Source organism: Myxine glutinosa, chromosome 11, assembly GCF_964187855.1.
Source record: "Myxine glutinosa chromosome 11, kmMyxGlut1.1, whole genome shotgun sequence".
Lineage (NCBI taxonomy): Eukaryota > Metazoa > Chordata > Myxini > Myxiniformes > Myxinidae > Myxine > Myxine glutinosa.
Window position 1 is genome coordinate 121,473,811 of NC_136271.1, and position 24,430 is coordinate 121,498,240.

The window sequence follows — 24,430 nt, forward strand, 5'->3', positions numbered from 1 at the left end:
GAGCAATACTGTGCAAAGATTGCAAAGACCAGTGAGACCGGATGGGTTGGTGAGACATACAAGCAATGGCAGATAATAATATAACACACACCACTTGAACATACTTAAAATGTCTTGCCATCACGTTTTCATAATAATGCCTAAGACATCGTATTTTCGTATTTGCTGCGGTGTAAAAGGCGGTGGTACGTCACGGTTGTTGAAGTACGTGATGTTTGTTCTCAATGAATACCTCTGAGAAATTTTTCCAATCTAATGCATGACGTGAGTCTATCTCTTGCTGCTATATAAAGGAATTCCGTAAATATTAATAATACGTTATGTATAAGCATTACACATTCCGTTGATTTCAAAAGGAAGTGAAAACGTTTTCCACAGGCGCAAGGTGCTGTAAATCCCGATTTACACCGTCGACATGGCGCTCTCTTCTTGCATAGACGGTTCGTCACCAGTTCTGCAACAATTTTCTGTTTATAAATGTTAAAGACATGTACTCGATTGTCTCGTCTGCTGCTTCGACATGTCAATGTCATGTCTATCTTTGTGCCGGCACAGCATACTGAAGCGAAGGGAACGCTGTGCTGGATATTTAATAAAAGCCTCCCAAATGATGTTTTCATTGTGTTTTAAAGGAAGCTCTGATGATGTGTGCAGACCGAGATCATCCGAAAGAGACTCCTTATCGATGGTGACGGTGGAGGAGATGATCGCAGGATCAACACGCTGTTCAAAAGCTTCATAAAATGGTGTCGCAATGACGCATCTGCCGAGAGAGGTGCATATTTAGGCTATATCTCTAGTCTTGTCTTCACCTTGATGGTGATTACCTTCTGCTTCCCTCCCTCCCTCCCGCCCCTCCCTTCCATCCCTCCCTCCCTCCCGCCCCTCCCTTCCATCCCTCCCTCCCCGCCCCTCCCTTCCATCCCTCCTCCCTCCCGCCCCTCCCTTCCATCCCTCCCTCCCTCCCGCCCCTCCCTTCCATCCCTCCCTCCCCGCCCCTCCCTTCCATCCCTCCTCCCGCACCTCCCTTCCATCCCTCCCTCCCGCCCCTCCCTTCCCTCCCTCCCTCCCCTCTCTTCCATCCTCCCTCCCGCCCCTCTCTCCATCCCTCCCGCCCCTCCCGCCCTCCCTTCCATCTCTCCCGCCCCTCCCTTCCATCCCGCCCTCCCGCCCCTCCCTTCCATCCCGCCCTCCCGCCCCTCCCTTCCATCCCTCCCTCCCGCCCCTCCCTTCCATCCCTCCCTCCCGCCCCTCCCTTCCATCCCTCCCTTCCATCCTCCCTTCCATCCTTCCCTCCATCCTTCCCTTCCATCCTCCCTTCCATCCCCCCTTCCATCCCTCCCGCCCTCCCTTCCATCCCTCCCGCCCTCCCTTCCATCCCTCCCGCCCTCCCTTCCAACCCTCCCGCCCGCCCTTCCATCCCCTCCATCCCTTTCCTCCATCCCTCTCCTCCATCCCTCTCCTCCATCCCTTCCCTCCCCTCCCTTCCCTTCCCTCCCCTCCCTTCCCTCCCCTCCCTTCCCTCCCCTCCCCTCCCTCCCTCCCCTCCCTTCCCTTCCCTCTCCTCCCTCCCCTCCCTTCCCATTCCTCCCTCCCCTCCCCTCCCTTCCCTCTCCTGCCTCCCTCCCCTCCCCTCCCTTCCCTCTCCTCCCTCCCCTCCCCTCCCTTCCCTCCCCTCCCCTCCCTTCCCTCTCCTCCTCCCCTCCCCTCCCTTCCCTCCCCTCTCCTCCTCCCCTCCCCTCCCCTTCCCTCCCCTCTCCTCCCTCCCCTCCCTTCCCTCTCCTCCCTCCCCTCCCCTCCCTTCCCTCTCCTCCCTTCCCTACCCTCCCTTCCCCTCCACCCCCTTTTAAACTGCTACCCCCTCCCCTCCTCCATTTAACTACTCCCCCTTTTAAACCCCCTTCCCTCCTCCTTTTAACCCCTCTCCCATCACATTTGTTGACACTGCACAAGAATAGCTGTTTTTTTGGATACTGAGTCAAGGCTCGTGGAAGAGCTCAAACACAGAACGGATCAGAACGTAACATAACAAAAGGAACAGGAGAAAGAGAAGGGGGAAATGCACCAACATGAGGGCTGAGAAAGAAAATAGATGGAGACAGACAAACAAAGGATGTGGGACTGTGGGTCGAGTCAGATTATTACTTCTTCGAGGAACAAATCCGGGAGCAGAGAGGTCAGAAGTGGTCATGTCAGAACAGCCTACCAACAACTTTCCTGCAGTCTCAACCAGCAACACACCGGTTGTTGCTGGTTGAGACTGCAGGAAAAATACGCAACTTTTGAAATAACGTAATCCGCCCCAAAATGTTTCATGCACATGCACTCAAACTCCAGGAAGCTGAAGAGTTTGGGGTGAAATAAAATGTGTGTGTCCAGGATAAGGCGTGCAAGGTGTGTGTCGTTGGTTGTTATCTCCAAAATTTGGGTTTTAGAAGGTGGAACGGAGTCCTTATAGGACTCGAAGCATCCACCCCCGCTTCGGTTAAGGATTGCGATTCATGGACTAAGTTGTGAAGTTTTGTTGTTCTCAGAATTTTGTTCCAAGGGCTCTTTTCAGGATCGTCATCGAGCCCCGTACAGCCTTCAACTGTAGTTCATTTTTGGTAATGTTCCCAGGGATGGCTTTTAGGATCTCTGTAAGGTTCTTCTTTTTCATTCCTGTTGTCCAATTTATCACTGGTACAATTTTGGAACTCTTCAACTTCCAGCATCCTTCCACTTCATTCTTGAGGTCTTGGTATTTGGTCATTTTCTTGATTTCTGCGTTATTTAGGCCAAAATCGCTGGGTACTGATATCTCGATCAGCAATGCTGTCTTTTCCTTTTTGTTCCCGAGTACTATGTCCGGTCATAATGTTTTATTTTCTGTGTTCACTGGATGGGATCATCAGGTCATACGTGAGCATTAGATTCTTGTTTTCAATGATTGCTTTTGGTTCATGATTCCATGAGTTTTGTGGAACTGGGATCTTGAAATTTCTGCAGATGTGCCAGTGGATCCACTCTACATTCCTTGTTGTGCCTTTGTGTGTACAACTCCTCTAACATGAGTTTTTACATCCTGATAGATGCCTCGTGCTTTCTGTTTCTACCTTGCAGAACCTACAGTTGTCCGATTGACTCAGTCCCAACATCTATCTATAATTCCAGTAATCTCTGTGTGTATGTTTGTATGTATGTATGTATGTATGTATGTATGTTTGTCTGTGACCGCTGTTTCTCGACAACTACCGGTCCGATATACTTGAAACTTGCCAGGTATATTGCTGGGGACCCGAGGATGTGCCTTTTCAAGGTTTCATATTAATCGGAGAAGTAGTTACCGAGCTATGTCCAAAAAACGATTCAACCAATCAGAGAGCAGCGAGCTATCACGTGTGCCGAACGTGGCGAACAGACTCTGCCTCGGACGGCACATTTGAGAGCGTATTCATTTATTTCACGTTGGCAAACTATGTTGGCGTTCAACTATGTTTTAAAACTAATTAAAACTAATTTGCGATTCATCGTAACTGCGATATGCGACCTTCCGGACAGTGAAGACTGCACTTCCGGCAGCCAATCACAGAACGCGTTGTTGCGTAGGCGTGGCCGATGTGAGAGCGAGCCGAGCCGAGCGCGTGCGCCATTACGGTTCGTAATTCGATTTCTTCCGGAGAAAATAATAATTTCTCGATTTCTTATGCGCATTATTTCTCCCAATTCAGTCAGAGCGAAGGGCGGAAGCGAAGAGCGTTGTTTTTTTTGTTTACGGGCGTACGGGCGTACGGGCGGGGTAGAGTGTACGGGTAGCGTTTTTTTTTTTTTTTGGCAAGGAACGGGCACCCATGTACGGGCATGCCCTAGTCCTCTTAAAGCCAATGGTGTAGTGTTCTTGGCCTTGGGCATTAAAAATGATTCGTTCTCCATCCCAGTTGAGCTGACCTCTTCGTAGCCATTCCAGTGATCCTTCTTTGTCTATCCTCAATCTGTCCAACTTTCTTTTTTTCTTTTTTTCCCCTCTCTGCTCTTTTGTCTTTCTCTCAGTTGTCACTATGTATCTGCTGGTATTTCATCTTGGATTTTTCTTTGGTCTTTTTTGCAATCATTTGGGCTGTATTCGTTGCTGCTTTGTTTGGCACGTGACATCTTCTAATCGCACCTATTTTTGGAAGTTTTTTGCAAGGTGAGTGAGATACATTTTCTGGTGTGTTGTGTTCATGCTTGTACACAAATTGTATTCAGTTGTCTGTTGAGCGTTTCACGTACTGTGCTAACCCTACAGTTGTTCTGTGCACTTGATTGAGTTCCATCAAGCCGCCACCTCCTTCTTTCTTTCCTCAATAGCTACATTATTGGGATGCACTGATTTTTGTAGAACATTTTTTGGATAGTGAGGAGTTTCCTTGTTTTGATTTCTACTTTTTTGATATCCGCTTGTGGCCAGTTTACTATTCCACAGCTGTACTGGACACACTGGGACTGCTAGTTGGTTTGTGGCTTTGATTTTGTTTCTTTGAGTGAGATATATTTTCAGGATCAGCCTTGTTCTACGCAGGTATTCTTTGGTAATTGTGTTGTGCATTTTTTATGACAAATTTGTTGGCCCTCTTCCACTCCAAGGTATTTGTAAGATGCTTCCTTGTCTAGCTCCTGTAGTGTCTCAGTCAATTTTTATGTTATCCATTTTTGTTGATCTACTTTGCACGAATGTGCACTTGGCACACTTATCTAGGTCAAATTCCATTTGGATGTCGTCGGAGAGAGAACCGTATCACTAATTGCAGTTGTTTTGCCAATTTTTCGTCGTTTGTTGCAAAGTGTTTTAAATCATCCTTTTTGGTAAATGTGTCACCTTTCTTGTTTATTTGGACGTTCTTTCATTGGATGTTAGGGTGTATCCGTGTCTGTGCTCATTAATGAGGTTACTTAGTGGGTCCAGGGCCAGGCAAAACAGGAGAAGGGAAAGGCTTTCTCCTTGGAAGGTGTGTGTGTGTGTGTGTGTGTGTGTGTGTGTGTGTGTGTGTGTGTGTGTGTGTGTGTGTGTGTGTGTGTGTGTGTGTGTGTGTGTGTGTGTGTGTGTGTGTGTGTGTGTGTGTGTGTGTGTGTGTGTGTGTGTGTGTGTGTGTGTGTGTGTGTGTGTGTGTGTGTGTGTGTGTGTGTGTGTGTGTGTGTGTGTGTGTGTGTGCGCGTGCGCGTGCATGTGCATCCACAGCTGATGTTGGAATGTATGAACAGGAAATGGTAATGGTATGAACCAGATTCCTCTCGTCCACGGATATTTCTCGTATTCCTATATTTTAATGAGTCAGATTTGAGAACAGAACAAATATGGTTAACCATTTTGAAATTGCAACTCTTTCGTCTAAATGCTGAAAATGATGTTGAAAACGCTATTTGAATCACAGATTTTGCGCTAGGAATGGCAGGGTAAAAGTGCCCGACGAGCCAAACCGAGTCGGTTTGAACACCCACACAGCGCATTCACAAAATGCCTCATATTACACATTTTCAAAAGTCCCCCATCCAAGGTCAACTCTGCATAGTTTCCAAAATGTGATCGTATCGGACAAATTCAAACCAATGATGAGCAGGTAGATCGTGTGTGTGTGTGTGCGTGTATGTGTGTGCACTCCAGCGCAGGGCAGTTGCAGCGCATGCTTGTCGCGCTGGCACAATGCGAATTTGCCATGGGGAAAACAGTACTGGGGTTCAACATGAACCAATGTGAGATGAAAATGTATGAAGAAACTCAACAAAAGATAGGTGGGTGTGTTACTCGCGGGTGTTATAACTCATCTTTTGAGCGTTTTTATTCGGTTGTTAAGCAGATAACGTACTGTATGTACAAAGTGCAATTTTAGATGATCCTGATTTCATGTGACTTTCTTCTCTCCCAGAGGAAAGCATAAATTCTGCTCATGAGAAAATGGGACGAAGCAAACAAGAAATCCAGCAAGCAAAGCGTATCCGCAAAAACCGTCAGGGTGAGCTGTTCTGGTGGTAAAACACCATGACATTGCAGCGTTGGGTTACCCAATGGCAGCATACCCCTTGCTGAATTTATTTGGAGTTTAATTCTTCATTGACGTGTTCATCTTGGTGTTTGTTCATTCTGCTGTTTTCTAAGCAAGGCCTTCGGTTACCATGCCGGCGGTCACGCAACAGACGTTAGTTAGTTAGTCAGCCAAGCGGAACTAACGTTGCATCACCACGTATGAGATCGATCTTGGATAACCAATAGGCACTGGCCAAATACCTCAGCAGCCTTATGCTGCCATCAGAATAGACAGAATAAAAGTCAGGACAGTTTATTGAGGAAATGTTTTTAGTGCCAGGAATCAAAATGCAAGTATTTTGCAAGGAGAGAGAGAGCAATCAAGTGCCATATGCAACAAATAATCACAGCATGTATTCCCAAATTATCCCCGATGTGACATGCCCACTCTATAGTATGCCGGCCTCATGCATCCGATGTGGAAGCGTGAGACGAGTGATTGGCAGGTAAGGTGAGATGAGTGATTGGCAGGTAAGATGATATTTTTTTTTTTTTTTTTTTTTTTTTTTTTTTTGTTGTATACAAGGTCGAGGCTCGTGAAAGAGCGAACATTAATCACACAGAAAGACAAACCGACACATAAAACATATAACATAGGGAGCGGTAGACAAGATGGGGAGAGAGGGGGAAGGACACAAACACAACATTTGAGAGCAGGGACCGAGAGACATGGAGACATCGAGAGATCTGAGAGAGGGCGAGGGCTTTGGGGGGGGGGCGTGGGAAGGGGGCGGTGGGAGAGGTATAAAACATATGGACACTGCCAGGACTTCCAGGAAAGAAGTTGGAATTTCAAACAAGGTGGATCTGGGGTGAATTAGCGGGGGTAGAAAAGATCAAGGTTTTGGATGGGGGAAGATAAGAGATGGTGGTGAACAGCTGTTTTAAAGACCTGGAGGGAGGAGTGGGATTGAAGGGAGTGAGGGAGTTTGTTCCAGAGGCGGGAGAAAAGAGGAATGAAAGAGTGAAGGTGAGCAGAGAGCCGAGATTTCGGCAGTTTAACCATCAGAGGGTTGCTGGCAGATCTTGTGCGACCTGTAGGAATATTTGGGGGACAGAGCACAGAGAGAGCTGGGGGTGCAAGGCCGGAGAGGAGTCGGTAGAAGACAGAAAGACCACCTACCTGCCTGCGGTGAGTGAGTGAAAGGCCCTCAGAGATAGCTTCATCGCGGGAGATTCCAATAATTCTGAAAGCTTTGGTTTCAACAGCGTGAAGCCGAGCTAGGTGTGAGGCAGGAGCACCGGCCCATAGGGGAGAACAGTATTCCATTGAGCTGCGGATGAAAGCCTTGTATGTGGTGAGGAGCTCAGGTGTGCCGAGGAAGGACTTCGCACGACGGAGGATGCCCAGTCGGCGACTGGCTTTGGAGGCCAGCTTGGAAATGTGGTTTTCCCAAGAAAGATCATGGCAGATAGTGAGACCCAAAATCTTGAGCGACAGAACTTTTTGGAGAGGATTGTTGAGAAAGTAGATGGGAGGGTTGTCCAGTCGATCTTTTCGGAGAGACATAGTAAGAGTGTGAGATTTGTCAGGATTGAAAGACATGTTCCACTTGTTTGACCAGTCTGTGATTTTGTCCAGGTCTTCAGAGAGTGAGGAGGCAGCAGACTGCCGATCTGAGGGAAGAGGAATGGAGCGGCAGAGAGTGGAGTCATCAGCAAAGAGATAGAGAGGATTTTCGAGAGAGTCAGAGAGATCATTGATGAAGACCAGAAAAAGCACGGGGCCCAGAACACTGCCTTGGGGAACTCCAGCCTGAACAGGAAGAGGAGATGAGAGAAACCCATTCAAGGCCACACGTTGACGACGACTAGAGAGGAAGTCCGCCAGCCATGCGTGGAGATTTCCATGGATACCAAAGGAGGAGAGTTTGGTGAGCAGAGCGGGGTGCCAGACCGTGTCGAAGGCACGTGATATGTCGAGGGAGACAGCTCTAATTTCCTGTTTGGCATTGAGGACCTCCATCCATTGTTGAGACAGCAGAAGCAGCATGTCCAGAGTAGAGTGACCTGGTCTGAAACCAAATTGATGATCAGAGATCAAGCCATTGGAGAAGAGGAAAGATTTCATATCCGAAGCAATGATGGATTCCATGACTTTGCTGATAATTGGGAGAAGGCTGATTGGTCTGTAGTTGCTAGGATCTGTTTTTGCACCTTTTTTGTGCAAAGCGGTGATGTTGGCTGATTTCCAAGCAGATGGCAGTTGACCTTGAGCAAAAGAGAGGGTGAAGAGAACAGAGAGAGGGTGAGATAGAGCAGCAGAGCAGGATTTTAGGACCCGTGGGCTGATGCCGTCGGGTCCAGTTGCAGAATCAGAGTCGAGGGTTGACAGAAACTTTTCCACCTTGTCAGGAGGAAAGGACACGGAGTCCAGGAGCAGCAGGGTACGACTGGGTATGGTGGGTACAGAGAGGGATGGGTTTGGGACACAAGATTTAGAGGCAAACACAGAGTTGAGGCATTCAGCTTTTTCACGTGCGGAGTCAGCTGTGTAGCCATTTGAGGTAAGGGAGGGGATGGAGGGGGAACAAACACCAGAAACGGATTTGACCAGACGCCACCAGGATTTGGAAGAGGGAGACAGATAAGAGAGTTCGGTCTTGAGAATGGAGAGATATTGTTTCCTGGCTCTCCTGAGGGTGGACACACACTTGTTTCGGGCTTTGTGAAAGGAAATGAGATTTCCTTCCGTTGGATTTGCTTTCCAGGAGACGAAGGCAAGTTGTTTCTGGGCAACAGCCTCACCACAAGATTCCGTGTACCATGGACGGGAGGAAGGGTATGACAACTGAAGACGAGATGGGATAAATCTGTGCATGAGAGAGAGCAATTTACTTTGGAAGAATTCCCAGGATGAGTTGATGTCAGAGGTGGTAGAGATGGGAGACCAGTCCAGATGATTGATGGCTGCTTGAAGACCGTGCCAGTTGGCCTGAGTGAAATGCCAGACTCGTCGACGCTGAGCAGGCTCCCTGAGGATGGTCAGAGAGATGTCCACTTTAACAAGGACATGATCAGATGATCCGATCGGAGCAGAAGAAGAGCAGCAGACATTTTCAGGGAAGTTAGTCATAACCAAGTCCAGAAGAGAAGATGTTCCGTTGACTGAGATCCGGGTCGGGAAATTGACAGATTGTGTCAGTCCCAGTGAGTCGCAGAAGTCCTTTGCTGAGGAGCCATGGCTGGTGAGAGAGGTACCCACACCCAGCCAACTGGCATGATGACAGTTGAAATCACCACATATGAGGAAGAGAGAGTTGGGATGAGTAGATAGAAGTTGGTCCATATCATCAGACAGCGAGATGTAGATGGAGTCATCACTGTTTGGTGGACGGTACAACACACATATGAACAAGAGGTGGGAGCGAAGGGGAAGCCGTAGCCAGAGGTATTCCTGGGGGTGAGGTGGAGAGAGTGCAGTGCAGGGCGAGTGAGGAAGAGAGTTTTTGATAAAGATAGCAACCCCGCCTCCAGGACGAGGCTCAGGTCTATCATACCGGAGGAGGGAGTAGCCCGGGAGAGATACTATGGAATCAGAGACATCATAAAGGAGGAAAGTTTCTGTTAAGCAGATCACGTCTGGTTTGACAGAAGCAACCTGTATGGAGAGATCAGTTAAGTTTGAACGAAGGCCCCGGATGTTTGAGGTCCATACCGTTAATGAAGAGGAAGGGGGAGCATCAGATACAGAACAGGGGGGAGGAGGGGTAGGGTAAGATGTGGAAGAGGTGGAAGAGGTAGGGAGAGCTGTTGAAGGTGTGTCAGAGATTTCAGAATAGCTCGGAGAAAGGGAAGGATGGGGCGGACAAAAGGTTTGATGGTGATTGGGTGAGCCACAATGAGGTGTTATTTGAGGAGGGGGAAGAGCGAGGCAGAAGGTTGGGGGAGATGGAGGTGAGAGTTTGAAGGGGGAAGAAGCGGGGAGGACGCTTTGAGGAGGGGGAGTGAGAGGGGGGAAATTGAGAAGCAATGAGGGTGGGGAGATTTGAAGGGGAGGGGTGAGGGGGAAGTTTGGGAGGGAAGGGGCAAGGGGAGGGATTTGAAAGGGATGGGATATGGGGGAGATTTGGAGGGGAGGGTTGAGGCAGGAGTCTAGGAGGGGAGGGGCGAGGGGGCGTCTTGGCGGGGAGGGGTGAGGGGGTCGTTTAGGAGGGAGGGGGCAAGGGGGGAGATTTGAAAGGGATGGGTGATGGGGAAGATTTGGAGGGGAGGGGTGATGGGGAAGATTTGGAGGGGAGGGGTTATGGGGAAGATTTGGAGGGGAGGGGTGAGATTGGATTTTTGAAAGTGTACGATTTATGGGAAACGAACATTTATTGCAAAATGAGTTGCTTGTGACCTTCGAGTTAAAAATACGTTTAAGGACGCTGGATGGAGGATGGAGTGCAGGAGAGTTTAGGGAATGTAGAAAAAAGGCACTATAGGAGATGGATATTTTTTTTGGGATGAATTGATTTGGTGAGCAAGTCGAAAGCAGCCTTTTAAAGAAGAAGAAGAAAAAGGTGTTATATGAGGATAGAAATGGATATGAGGATATGAGGATAGAAAGAGATAGATGGGGACAGAATTGACCCCTGCACATCTCATTATTGTTGATACTGGCTCCCACATCCTGACTGAAACTGGAACCCTCCACGCTCCGCTACCGCTTCTCGTACAACTGCGGCTCCGGCGTTTCCCCAGGGACCAGTGTTGTCATTTGACGCATGTATTTAACGCGTCTATTGGCAGCATGCCCGGGTGAAGTAGATGAGTTGGAGCGACGCAGGAAGTGGTTGGGGTTGTACTCCGAGTGTGCCCGGGAATGTTTTAGGGGAAAAGAAAAACCTTGTCCCTGGGGGTGCAGGGTGGAGGAAGCATGCCAACACTCTCCATGTTGATACATGTTGAAAAGTGCCTCCTTGTGGTATCAAGAACAGCAAGTCATAAATCATAAAAGTGTGGGGTTTACAGGATGGCCTGCAGGTACGCACATTCGGCTCTAAGCCGTCTAGCCTGGTTTTGAATCCCGACCCAGTTATCATCCCTGTGTTTCACAGGCAGGGTGATTCATCAACATGTGCCGTCCCTCCGATGGACGATAAACTGAACATCCCGTGTGCCAGCATTGGTCGGTGGAGGTTAAATATCCATCGGTGTAGTTCTCAATGAGTAGGCAAGCTATCGCCAGCCCCAAGGCCAAATTCCTGTCCCAACTACTTAGTTGGGTGTCGGGCCTGACCAGCTGGTTCGTTTGGGCCAAAAACATCCCCCAGCCAACCCCACAAGAACGACAAAAAAGAAATCAAAGTGGAGAATTTAACCCGTCTGAGGTTATTCTAAAAAAAAAGAAGCATTATCTATTGATTCTTAAAAAAACATTTTGGGTTTCCATTTAAATGTCTTTTGCCATTTGTATTAATTACTCAAAGGTAACTTTAAGGGTGTGTCATTGGAAGTTAACTCATTGTAACTATCATGTTTTTTTGTTTCTGCAGAATATGATGCTTTGGCTAAAGTTATAGAAACACACCCAGATCGAAGCAAAACCTTAAGGTGAGCATCAAACCATTATTTGGCTACTTAACCTTTCTTGGCCAAATTAAAACTCGTGGGTTTGTGAATAGGAAAATGTTTGTGTTTATTTTATTATCTCTACACTTTAAAAATGGAAGGGGGGGGAGGGGGAGGGGTTGAAGGGGCGAATATTGTAATCGGCTCTGTCTGTGTGTCTGTGTCTATGTGTCTGTCTATATCCATCCTTACCACTATCTCCTCGACGGTTGTGTGGAAATTCACCAAACTTGGTAGTTATTATCATCAAATGGCATGAAGGTGCAAGAGGAGCATCACTTTAGGCCCTGCCCTCTGGGGTGGTGTTGTTACGTATTGCCTCCCCAAACCCCAGTTACGGTGCACCTCAGAGTCTGGAGCTGGAATACGGCAGAAAGATTTGTATTTTTGAGTGTTCTAATAAACCATGGTAAAAGCACACCAATGCAATTGTAGAACAAAACAAGTAATTGTATGAATAACTCTCGCACACATAATAATAACACTATTAAAGAAAGTACGATGAAAATGTCACTTGCATCAAATGAACAATACATATGATGGGACCATCATTCCCCAATGAAGCAATAAACTCATGGCACGCCAACGTGACTGGAATGTAACATACCCCAAAGTCCGTGCACGGATCCCCATGCTGGTTGGAGATCGAGGTCGTGCAGAACAACAAGAACATGCAGGTAGCGGCACGACTGCGAACGAGGAATTACGAGGTGAGAGGTCGATATGGGACTTGAGCCGATGTGAAAACCAAGGAAATCAACACGATGAGGTCGATATGGGAATCCCAACGACAAAACAAGATGCTCCAAGCGGACAGCCTCTTCTTCTTCAAGGACAAAATGGCATATAGGCCTGTAATGGAGGCACTTGATTTCTCTCCTACAATACCTCACACTTGGTGATAAAACCTGAGACGCAGGTTTAATTGCACTCGCAATATATGACGATGTCGCGGACAATCAGTTTCCCGGGAAGCTTCAACTCATTCGCAACCAATATCAAAAAAGTCCGCTCGCAGCCTCGATGCGACGTTACAGCTGTGTCTCCCTCATGACCGTCTCCTCCTCCTGTTTCTTTGCTGTGTTTTTTTATTTTTCCTCCACAAACATTTCTTTTTACCTTTTACTAAAGTAATCTTCATTTCACACAAAAATCTTATCAACAATATTACCTGAAACTAAAAATCCTACAAGTATATAATAACACAGGCAGAAGTGACGGGTCCGTAACACTACCCGCCTTCAAGGAAGAAAGTTTGAACGCGGTGTAAACTTTCTTTCCATACAAAAAGTATCTTTAACACCCAAAAGTAATACTCACAGCCAACAACTATAAATCAAAACCATGGCTGATCAAATCCTGTAAGCAACAAAAATTCTAAACAACGCACAGGAATCCTCAAGGTTAATTCAATCTGGATGAACCTCCTGCTGGAGATTTATCATCTTGACAGGGTTCATCCGGTATGGGTGTTGTTTCACGTGAATGGCCTCCCCCACATCAATATCATGACATACCAGATCGGTACGACCACGTACATCTGTAAACAAATGTGCAAACTCATAAATTAGATGGGATAATTGTCCTTGTTGTTCCCTCGTCAAATGACCTGATTTCTGGTCTAGGTTCCTTAACACTTCATGTTCGTCAATCTGGGGCAAGCCTGGTCATCAATGCTATCAAACTTCACACTGGCCTCAAATTCTGGATTCTCTTGCACACCGACTACAAGTACGACATGTGAGACGGGAGCTATTTTTTCCACAGGCTTCCTCATAATATTTCTTAAGTCTGTTCATGTGACACAGCTGCCGCTTTTTCCGTCGGTCTGGAGTTGTCACCACATAATCCGTTTTATTGACTCTCCTTTCGATGGCATCGAGACCAAAATACCAAGCCTGTAGCAGATGGCCTGGGACTGGAAACAACACGAGCACTCAATCCTCAGGACTGAAATTTCTTATCTGAGAAGTCTTGTCATGTCTCACTTTCATTTTGTCCTGTGCTGCTTTCAAGTTTCCTCTCGCTACTTCACAGGCCTTATAGTCCAGCAGCTAAGCTAAATATAGCATAACAATTGTGCATTTTGTGAGGAAAGCACCAAATTTGGCACACTAGTAGACTATCGTATTATGAAAAGATCTGGATATTGGGCCATCTCAGATTCAGAGATTTGATTTTTGCAAGATTTGCAGATTTTGCAGATTTGCAAGCTGAGATTGCAATGCCAGGGACGGCCGACACCTTCCTGCGAGCTGCCCACGTCACCCGCACAAGAAGAGCTCATCAAATCACTGCAGCGGCACTGCACATCCTGCAACACCGTGCGTACGAACGCCACTGTATGACATATGCTGATGATGCAGAAGACCTGCCTGAGTTCGAAGACTGGTGTCACCAGAGAGGAGAAGACATTCCCAACTTTCAGTACTGGGCAACTGTGCTGGAACTAGAGATGTTGGTACTGGTCTACGTGCGTTCTCTGCGGCAGGCTTCATTCACGATGTACCTTGATGCCCTGACGGAACTGGTCCCATGGTTCCATGCCTTAGACCACACACACTATGCCAGGTGGATCCCTGTTCACCTGAGGGACATGGTTGCACTCCCAATGAAGCACCCAGATGTAGCCAGAGAATTCAGGGCTGGCAACTTCACTGTACAGAAGACGACGAAGGTGTTCTCTTCGATCCCAATCGAATCGAAATCTTGCAAAAATCAAATCTCTGAATCTGAGATGGCCCAATATCCAGATCTTTTCATAATATGATAGTCTACTCGTGTGCCAAATTGGTGCTTTCCTCACAAAATGCACAATTGTTATGCTAAGTTGCCCCACTATTAGCCAATCTGTACCGAACAGTTGTCACATACTCTGACACAGTTGACTGTGACTCCTCTTGTAGCCACTGTTCCTTCACCAGTTTCACAGGTCCTCGAACTGTATGTCCAAACGCTAATTCAAAAGGGCTGAATCCCAATGACTCCTGAACAGACTCCCTTATAGTAAACAACAATAAGGGTATTCCCTCTTCCTCATCCTTGTCACATTCAAAGCAGTAAGTTCTGTTCATATTATTTAATGTCTGGTGAAACCTTTCTAAGGCCCCTTGGCTCTCGAGATGGTAAGTACTTGACCTCACTTGCTTCACTTCCAACAGGTGTACCACTTGCTGAAAAAGCTTTGACATGAAGCTGGAACCCTGATCAGACTGGATGACCTTAGGTAGGCAAACCAGGGTGAAAATTTTCATCAAGGCCTTCACAATAACTGTCGCAGTAATTTTCCTAAGAGGCACCGCTTCTGGGAACTTAGTGGAAGCGCACATGATGGTCAGCATATGTTGATGTCCAGCCTTAGTTTTAGGCAAAGGACCTACACAGTCAATAATGACTCTGCTGAATGATTCTTCAAAAGCTGGAATCGGTTTTAAAGGTGCTGAAGGGGATTTCTGATTAGGTTTGCCCACCAGCTGCCAAGAATGACAAGATTTACAGAACTCCGCCACATCACGTCGCAATCCTGCCCAGAAAAAAATGTGCCAGATTTCTTTCACACGTCTTGTTCACTCGAAGGTGCCCGGCCAAATGTGTCTCGTGCCAAACTCAATGCCTCCTTCCGGTACGGTTGTGGCACCACAATTTGGTAATGGACTTTCCACTCGTCATTCGCTGGTTCCTCCGGTGGTCTCTATTTTCTCCTAAGTATTTCCCCTTTCATGAAGTAACCAACAGGTACCTTCATAGCTTCTTCCTCTGTGATGGCTTTACCAATCAGACTCCGGAGTTCAGAATCTCTGTGTTGCTCTTCAACCAGTCTCTTTCGGACAAGCACCGTTTGTTCAACCTCATTCCCAGACGTCTCCGACGGACACTCCATTTTATCATTTGGTCCAGTTGAAACCTTATCATAAGGTTCCTTGGTGTCACTCCCTGTACTAGTGGAGTGGCTTATGGAAATGATCGTGACACGCTGGCCCAAAGCACTAAATTTGGCACAGTTATACTTTAGGACCATACAAAACTTTTGAGAGGGGGCTGCCCGATTTTAGAGGTCAAGGTCAGGTCAAGGTCAAATTATGTGTTTGTCACGTTTTTGCCATATCCAGCTCATAGCTGTCATAGAAACATTATCTCAGTGTCTAAATAATCATTTTTAAGGGCGAGGAATCCATTTGTATTATGGAAAATATCCTCAGGTGCTGCCATATTGTATTTCAAGGTCAGGTGAAGGTCAAAGGTCAAATTATGTGTTGGTCATTTTTGCATCGGTGTTTTTGACGTACATCGATACGCTGAGGGAGGATACTGGATTGGCCAGTACAGAGGAGGTCGTGGCCTGCATGACTTATGCTTCACAATTTCTGTGACAGAGACACAGTCCTGTGCATGGCAGTCCTGCGTTCCTGCACGTACAATTCTTTGAACAAGTGGGTGTCACCTTACATCCGCACTTGAGTAGTTCTCTACAACTAAGAGCAGCAGCTGACAGGGTTGTCCAGGTTGGACGCCACCCGGTATCTGCTTTGGTCCACCCAAAGCCGTCTGGATTTGGTGCAGCTAGGATGGGCTTCAGACTCTCTCTCCAAATGCTGGCTTGGTACAGGCATCGATTTACATGCTGGAGCAGTGCGTTCTGAGTTGGAGGAAGCTTCTCCATCATCTTCACTCTCCTTGGGAATAGCTCCTGTCGAAGGTCATTCACATTGACATGTGGGGTTGTGTTGTCGTACATGATACAGGTAAACCGCTCGATCACATTGAATGCTGGAGATGTAATCACCTGTGGAACAAACGCAGTCAGGGGCGTAATGGACACTATGGACCACAAGCTTTGTGGCTTTGCACCTCTGCTGTGCAGCACTTTGCTGCAAAAAACCATCTTGCACTTCGGACCACTTGTTTTGAGTGGCGTTAATGCCACGCAGTCGGACCACATGAGGTTGGCCCTGCCTCGCAAAGAAATGAAATGAAAGCATTTTTTTGTGCGTTTTTATTATGGTGTGCTAGGGATGAGAAGATGTGTAAGTTTAGGTAGCCCTGAAGATCAAAAATGGCCTGTATGCCGATTTTGTAGGTCGGCCATCTTCTAATCCTATATCAAATTTTTGTGAATGAATATGGATTAATTCCACTGATTTTAGCGATTTTAGCCCTCTCGTCAGGGATGTTAGCCCCCCGCCCCCCCCCCCCCCCCCGGTCGGGGACAGCCTGGCGCCGCCACTGCCTATATGGCCGTCACCTGGTGGAACTTCCCATAATAGTAATGGATTCATTGACTAAATATGTTGGTTATGTGACTAAGACCAAGTTGTTTAGGTTATATATACACAAAGAATTAAGTTAAGCACCCCCCCCCGTTTTTTTACAACCTCGCACATTACAAGTTTGTTGTCGTCAAAACAGTGTAATATACCCATGATATTGCTATATTTTCTGGAGAAGTGATATTATGGTCACATAAAAACATAACAATCATGCCGTTTTCAATATTTTATTCTGAATAATTTAAGGTGAAATTTTTTGGGAATTTTAGGCATATTTTCACCTCAATTTAAGTATGGAGCTATAGGTCCATCACGGACAGTGTGGATGACGTTTATGTTTTCTAACGTACAGTCATTGTTCTGAGAAGACCTCTAGCGACCTTTACAGAAAATCACGACCACGTGGATGATAACACGTGCTGCACGAGCGATGGGCGTCACAGATGAGTGCACTCATCTGCATTTCATCAATGGATAATTGCTAATGTCATACCAATCATTATTTGATCTCACATACCTTAGAATATATGCCAATGTATACATATACACAAAGAATATATATTAGGGGGTGCTTACCTTAATTCGTTGTGTAGGGGTGCTTAACTTAATTCTTTGTGTATATAAGCTGGATATTGCAAAAACATGACAGACACATAATTTGACCTTTGACCTTGACCTGGGCCTCTAAAATCGGGCAGCCCCCTCTCAAAAGTTTTGTATGGTCCTAAAGTAGAACTGTGCCAAATTTGGTCCTTTGGGCCAGTGTGTCACGATATCACTTAAATTTGGACTTTAGCCACCCCACTATACTACCGTCTCTCCCAGACCTTTCCTCCAATACCTCCATGGAACCCCAATCCACATCACCTTCCTTCTCATTCTCTTCAGAGCGCTTCCTATCCATAGCATGAGTCACTGCACATGATGGAAAGATACCCGGAATCTCCTGCTCTGACTGTGCTTTGTTATTTTCCATACTGGGCTTTTCAACCAACATCGGATTACCTGAAACTCGACCACCGGCCAAATCGTTCCCGATAATAAAAGAAATTCCCTCCACAGGAAGCGTGGCTTGTAAACCTACGGTGATCGGTCCTGACACCAACTCAGACTTAAAATGGATCACATGAAGAGGAGCTTTAACGAAACCACCAACCCCCTGTAAGAGAACACTAACTCCAGTTGCAGTTTTTTCAGATAATGGCAAAATGCCCTCGAGCATCAAAGATTGATGTGCTCCCGTGTCCCTCAATACCCTAACAGGTCTCTGGTTAGTTAAGTCCCCATCCAGTGACACAAACCCCATGGAAATGAAAGTTTGGTAACCCTCTTTGACAAGGTTGTTCTCTGATGCAGTAAGTTTGGCACGGGGACCTTCACAATTCACTGCCCTCCAAGGACGATTTTTCGCACTGGCCAACGCATTCGGAGTTGAACGAGCCTGACTCCGATCCTGATCCCTCCTTTTCAGGGCGTAACATTGGGACATCAAATGCCCAGGTTTCTTGCAAAAAGCGCAAATTGGCCCGGAGGAAAATCCCGTGGTCTGCCTCGGGCCCCCTGGAAGATAGGTCTGCCTTAGACAGTCAGTCTTGATCTTAATATAATTCACCAAATGTCCATCCGTGTGTCTGTCCATTTGAAGGTACCGCAAAAACGACTGAACCGATCGCAACGATATTTTGGGTCGTTAATCCTGGGATCCCCTGGAGTAAAGTAGGCAATATTGTTTTTCCAATTTCAGCTTTAGTCTCCAGCATTCTCAAGTTTGGACTCCCGCATAACATTTGCGTTCGCATAACATTCATTGTGACGATGTTTTCATTGTGACGGTGTTGTTTTCCTGGGTGCCGCTCAAACAGCTGCACCGATCGCTGCACGGCTGCACCGATCGGACTCGGTGACCTCGGACAAAGACCTTTTATAATGACACGGGTTGAATCCCTGCTTGAGAGAATTCCAACCCCCTCCCCGCTATCACGGCCGTCTCTCCAACTCACAATCCCATGAGATATGTGGAAAGGATGACCCAAAACCAATATAAACATCATTAAACATCATTCGTATATATCCAGGTCAAGGAACATCATTAAAAGTAAATAATGACCTCGGCCAAAGTTCAAACGACGTTTAATCTCTACATGAGAGAATTCAAAATAGCTATTTGGGTGGTGTATACGCTAACAGATCGCTGTCTCCATCGATCTTGCCAAGGCCGTAACACCTATTGGCTCAAAATCCTTTTAACTGTTGATTTGGTATTTTTTTACAACGAAGGAAACACGTATCGGGAGTACATACGACATAGCGATTGTGAATGTGACAGCTCTGAGGCGTCTTTCGCTTTGCATCGAATTATTCATTCATTCATTTAATGATCATTACGCTCATTCTTACGCTCGTTAAACGTTCATGAAACATTACACGTTCATTAAACGATTACAAAAATAAAAACGAAAAACATTACGAAATTACGTTTACATCGTCACATCAAACACTAACTGAACACAAACATCGTCACAACATCGTCGCAATGAAAACATCGTCACAAACGTTACATTACGTAATTCAAACCGTGAACACATCGAATATTGGAGAGCCCATTGCCCAAATTTGAAACACGATGGAATAATATTTACCGATATGAATAGTGATGCGGCTTTTATTGAAATTCTACAAATACCGTTTAGATTTTCATGATTTGCGTGTGATATGATTTAACGGATCTTTATATAAATCGTTTAAAATAAAAAACCTTCAATTTCTGATATTTTGCCTTTTCAATTGGGCCTCACAATTGAAGCCCCGCCTATAGGGCGGGTACCATTGCTAGTTACTAAAATTTGAGGGACCAGATTTTGCTTGATACTCTTCTCTGGGCTGCCATGAGAATTTGCTCCCCAAACCTGATCTAATGTAACTCCCCTGGCTACCTCTTGGAGGGAAATTAGGTTTGTGAAACCCTATCCTGTGGGTCAAGGCATAGTCATCTGCCACTGTTGCTGCCTCATACAACTCAGGTACTTTTCTTTCATCCAAATGAACTTGAATGTCCGCGTGGACACACTGTTTAAATTCTTCCACCGATATTGGCCGATATGGAATTGAGCCGATATGGAAACCAATGGCAATCAACACAATGAGGTCGATATGGGAATCCCAACGACAAAACAAGATGCTCCAAGTGAACAGCCTCTTCTTCTTCGAGGACAAAATGGCATGTAGGCCTGTAATGGAGGTTCTTTATTCACACTTGGTGATAAAACCTGAGACGCAGGTTTAATTGCACTCGCAATATATGACGATGTCACGGACAATCCCTTTTCCTGGGAAGCCTCAACTCATTCGCAACCGATATCAAAAAAGTCCGCTCGCAGCCTCGATGCAACGTTACAGCTGCATCTCCCTCATGGCCGTCTCCTCCTCCTGTTTCTTTGCCGCGTTTTTTCTTTTTCCTCCACAAACATTTATTTTTGCCTTTTACGAAAGTAATCTCCATTTCACACAAAAATCTTAACAATATTACCTGAAACTAAAAATCCTACAAGTATATAATAACACAGGTGGAAGTGACGGATCCATAACAGGGGGTCAAAAGGTCAAATACCCCCAAAAATATGGGCACATTAAAAAAAATAAAATATATATATATTTCATTTTGTATGTGCAATTAACATTTGGGGACGCATGAAACATGTAACGATATTTTGGGATTTGATCCCCGGTTCATGGACCTCCGGTTCATGGAGGTCAAAGGGATCAAAACGGAAAACAAATTTCAACTTAAAATTCGATATCGGGTCAATCCTGGTGCAACTTTTGCCGTCTTTCAAGCATGAGGATTTGCGATGGCGTGCCATTGACTTCGCTCTAGTTATGTTTCATTTTTTTTTTCAAGAATGTTTGTTCTAATATATATTTTTCCTTTTCAAATTCCAGGCAATTGGAAGACTTGCAGAAAGAGTTGGAGCATTTGTCTCAGGTCAAAGAGAGTTTTGAAAACAAGGTGCAAGTTTTGATATTTTAATTTGTTGTAGCCTGGGATATAAATGAAGGAGATGATTTTTATTGACGCATCTGTCGTTGGATGCAAACTGAGGTTGCCCTTTGGACGCAATTGTGTGCTGATTTAATTTCTATGTTTTTGGTTTAATTTTCCTGCTGGACTCGAGATTTGTGCTGTTTCCTGCATCTCTCCCGTTCTCAGTTGGAGATGCGCAGGAAGCAGTTCCACGCACTACTCAGCCTCATCCATGAACTGCAGCACATGCTGGAATGTGAGTTCCTTCAAACTTTCTACATTTTACTTGCACATCAAATGACCGTTAAAGCTTTGCTTCCCAATTTCCATAACGCTGTAAATTGTAGATGATGAAAAAGCCTCGGAGAAGGATGGCGACGAAATTTCAGGCATGGAGAGCAGTCCTCAAGCAATGCACTAGAGCATCGACATCAAGGCACAGAATGAAGTGAATGGTGATTTGCATTGAAGGTGTACCACAGAAGAGAGCAACAACTCGATGGGTGTTTGACCTTGGAATGAATACATGGAGATGACTGATACAAGTTGTCCGATTCTTAATTTCATGGTTGTAGTTGTGATGTTGTAAGGCATTAGGTTTTGTAATAAGGAGCTGCCTCTGCCTCATTGATGATACCATGATTGTTAGGTGCTCTGGACTTCGTAAGTGTATTTACAAATTTTTTTCCAAAATAAATATTTTGACCGAGCTCTTTTTCCTGTTTTAATCACAGACAAATATGGCACAAGGTACATTTTTTTGAATTTTTGTGGACAACGTCGAGATTCGTGGAGGAGTTATGACATCAAATGTGCAGGACGTTCTCGACTTGGTCAACAAACCTTGCATGTTTCAGCAGATCATCTTTAACTGGTAACTTATTTACTGCCTCATGCTGGTTTGGTTAGAAATCCTCTCACAGCCTTAAATTTCAGTGGTTCTTCACCTTTTTTGGTGCCCGCACCCCTTCGGTTCTCGGAACATTTTCTTACAACCCTTGTCATAAATCAATGAGTTTGGACAGGTCTTCGATTTAAAGACTTGGAGTTAGATTCTTAGTACTTCTTTATAGCACTCCTTTATGAACCCGCCGGCATGTTTCGCACCCCCAGAGTGTTTGTGTACCCCAGGTTAAGAACCGCTGCCGAAGAAGATCTTTTTCCTGTGGACCAATGTCCCCATCATTCCCCAATAGACCTATTACAGATTTGACCGTTGACCTTTGACCCCAAAATCAAATCACTTTATCTTCACAATATCAGAGTACGCTAGTACTCTCTATGTAGGGATGGCGCAGGGAAAAAATGTCGGTCCCAAATGCTACATACAAAACTAAAGTTGGAGTATCTTCTTTAAAAAGTCGCTTAGGCTACATATGAGAGCCTACCTGGTCTGTTCAGCTGAATGTTGAGGCAGGGATCCCTTTTCAGTTGTCCAGACCAAGGCAAAAACAAAATAAAGCGAAAAAACGAGAGCGGTCAAACCTGGGAATTCATCTTGTCGTTCATAATAATAATAATAATCTTCTTCAGACGGCATATTTCTGAGCTGCCTCTGTCAATGATGATGATTCTGCTACCATCCGACAGAGGTTTACTTCCTGCAACATCCTTTGGTATTGTAATTCTAATAGCTTAAAAGAATTCCACAAAAAGTACACAAAAACTACATTCCTTTGTAAAAGAATAGGATCCGGGTAGGCGTGGGTTTGACGGTCAATCAGCTCGACGGGGGTGGGGCCGCCAGACACATTTGCCTCGGTGTCGGTGCTGTGCGTGATAATGTTATGTGGCATCAAATAAAATAATATCAGCAGAAATATCGTGCCTCGGGAAGCGTCTTGTTTTTCAGTTACATTTATGAAAATAAAACAATAGCGAGGTACCAGTGCTACCCACCGCACATGGGACACGTGATCACGAACACTCCAGTCACGGGTCAAGGCAAAAGGAAACCACGTGATTAATAACCATCTCGAGTCACGGTTTCTCGACGGCAAATTCGCTACATCGGCGCATCACTGATGCCGTCATATAGAACAGCCTGACCAAGGGATCCACTTTAACTCTGAATTTCAACTGACATTAAGAGTTCCTTTCATCTTTGTTTTGGCATACTGCATCGACTGGTGTGGTCAATGGTCAATTCGTTGATATTTAAATATAAAGGTTTTAGTTTCCTTATGTCTATGCCCTATTACCTATGGCTACTGGTGTTGGGGATTTGGGAGAGTGAGGTGGAAGCAGGGGATGGGAGGGGACTTCCTCTCTGGTCGTAGTCAACGTGCGGCCCTAAATGGGTTCTCTCATCTCCCCTTCCTGTTCAGGCTGGAGTTCCCCAAGGCAGTGTTCTGGGCCCTGTGCTTTTTCTGGTCTTCATCAATGATCTGTCTGACTCTGGAAAATCCACGCTATCTCTTTGCTGATGACTCCACTCTCTGCCTCTCCAGATCTCATCCCTCAGATCGGCAGTCTGCAGCCTCCTCACTCTCTGCAGACCTGGACAAAATCACAGACTGGTCAAACAGTCTTTTGTCTGGTCAAACAACTGGTCAAACAGAACATGTCTTTCAATCCTGACAAATCTCACACTCTCACTATGTCTCTCCGAAAAGACCATCTGGACAACCCTCCCATCTACTTTCTCAACAATACTCTCCAAGAAGTTGTCACTCAAGCTCTTGGGTCTCACAATCTGCCATGATCTTTTCTGGGAAAACAACATTTCCAAGCTGGCCTCCAAAGCCTGTCGCCAACTGGGCATCCTCAGTCATGCAAAGTCCTTCCTTGGCACACCTGAGCTCCTCACCACATACAAGGCTTTCATCCACTGCTCAATGGTATACTGTTCTCCCCTCTGGGCTGGTGCTCCTGCCTCACACCTAGCTCGGCTTCACGCTGTTGAAACAAAGCTTTCAGGATCATTGGAATCTCCCGCTATGTAGCTAACTCTGAGGGCCTTTCACTCACTCACCACAGGCAGGTTGGTGGTCTTTGTCTTCTACCGACTCATCTCTCGCCGAGCCCCCCCCCCACCCCCAGCCATGTCTGTGCTCTGTCCCCGAAATACTGCTACAGGTTGCACAACATCTGCCAGCAACCCTCTTCTGGTGAAACTGCCAAAATCAAGACTCTCTGCTCACCTTCACTCTTTCATGCCTCTTTTCTCCCGCGTCTGGAACAAACTCCCTCACTCTCTCCAATCCCACTCCTCCCTCCAGGTCTTTCAAACAGCTGTCCACCACCATCTCTTATCTTCCCTCATCCAAAACTTTGATCTTTTCTACCCCCATTAATTCACCCCAGATCTACTTTTCTGAAATACCGACTACTTTTGTGGAAGTCCTCGCTGTGTCCACGTGTTTTTTTTACCTCTCCCACCCCTACCCCCCTTCCCATGCCTCCTCCCCCCCCCAAGCCCTCTCCCTCCCACAGATCTCCCGATGTCCCTGCTCTCAAATGTTGTACTTGTGTGCTTCCCCCTCTGTCCCCATCTTGTCTCCGCTCCCTTTATTATGTCTTTTGTGTCCATTTTTTGTCCCCCGT

At 46.0% G+C, this 24,430-nt stretch overlaps 1 protein-coding gene across 4 annotated transcripts; it reads left to right on the top strand.

Annotated features, from left to right (window-relative positions):
• Positions 1-167: 167 nt before the first annotated feature.
• Positions 168-21,594, top strand: THOC7 (THO complex subunit 7). Of its 4 annotated transcripts, none has more exons than XM_068131151.2 (9): positions 168-204; positions 379-440; positions 655-775; positions 5,621-5,748; positions 5,883-5,969; positions 11,521-11,578; positions 20,803-20,869; positions 21,071-21,140; positions 21,232-21,594. In XM_068131151.2, exons 4-9 carry the CDS (start codon positions 5,640-5,642, stop codon positions 21,303-21,305), a joined length of 465 nt encoding a protein of 154 aa, XP_067987252.2. In that variant the 5' UTR covers positions 168-204; positions 379-440; positions 655-775; positions 5,621-5,639; the 3' UTR covers positions 21,306-21,594. The 4 variants fall into 4 exon arrangements, with proteins under 4 accessions (XP_067987252.2, XP_078643205.1, XP_067987251.2 ...); XM_078787079.1 differs by having other exon boundaries at positions 185-264; positions 361-440; XM_068131150.2 differs by having other exon boundaries at positions 185-264.
• Positions 21,595-24,430: the final 2,836 nt, after the last annotated feature.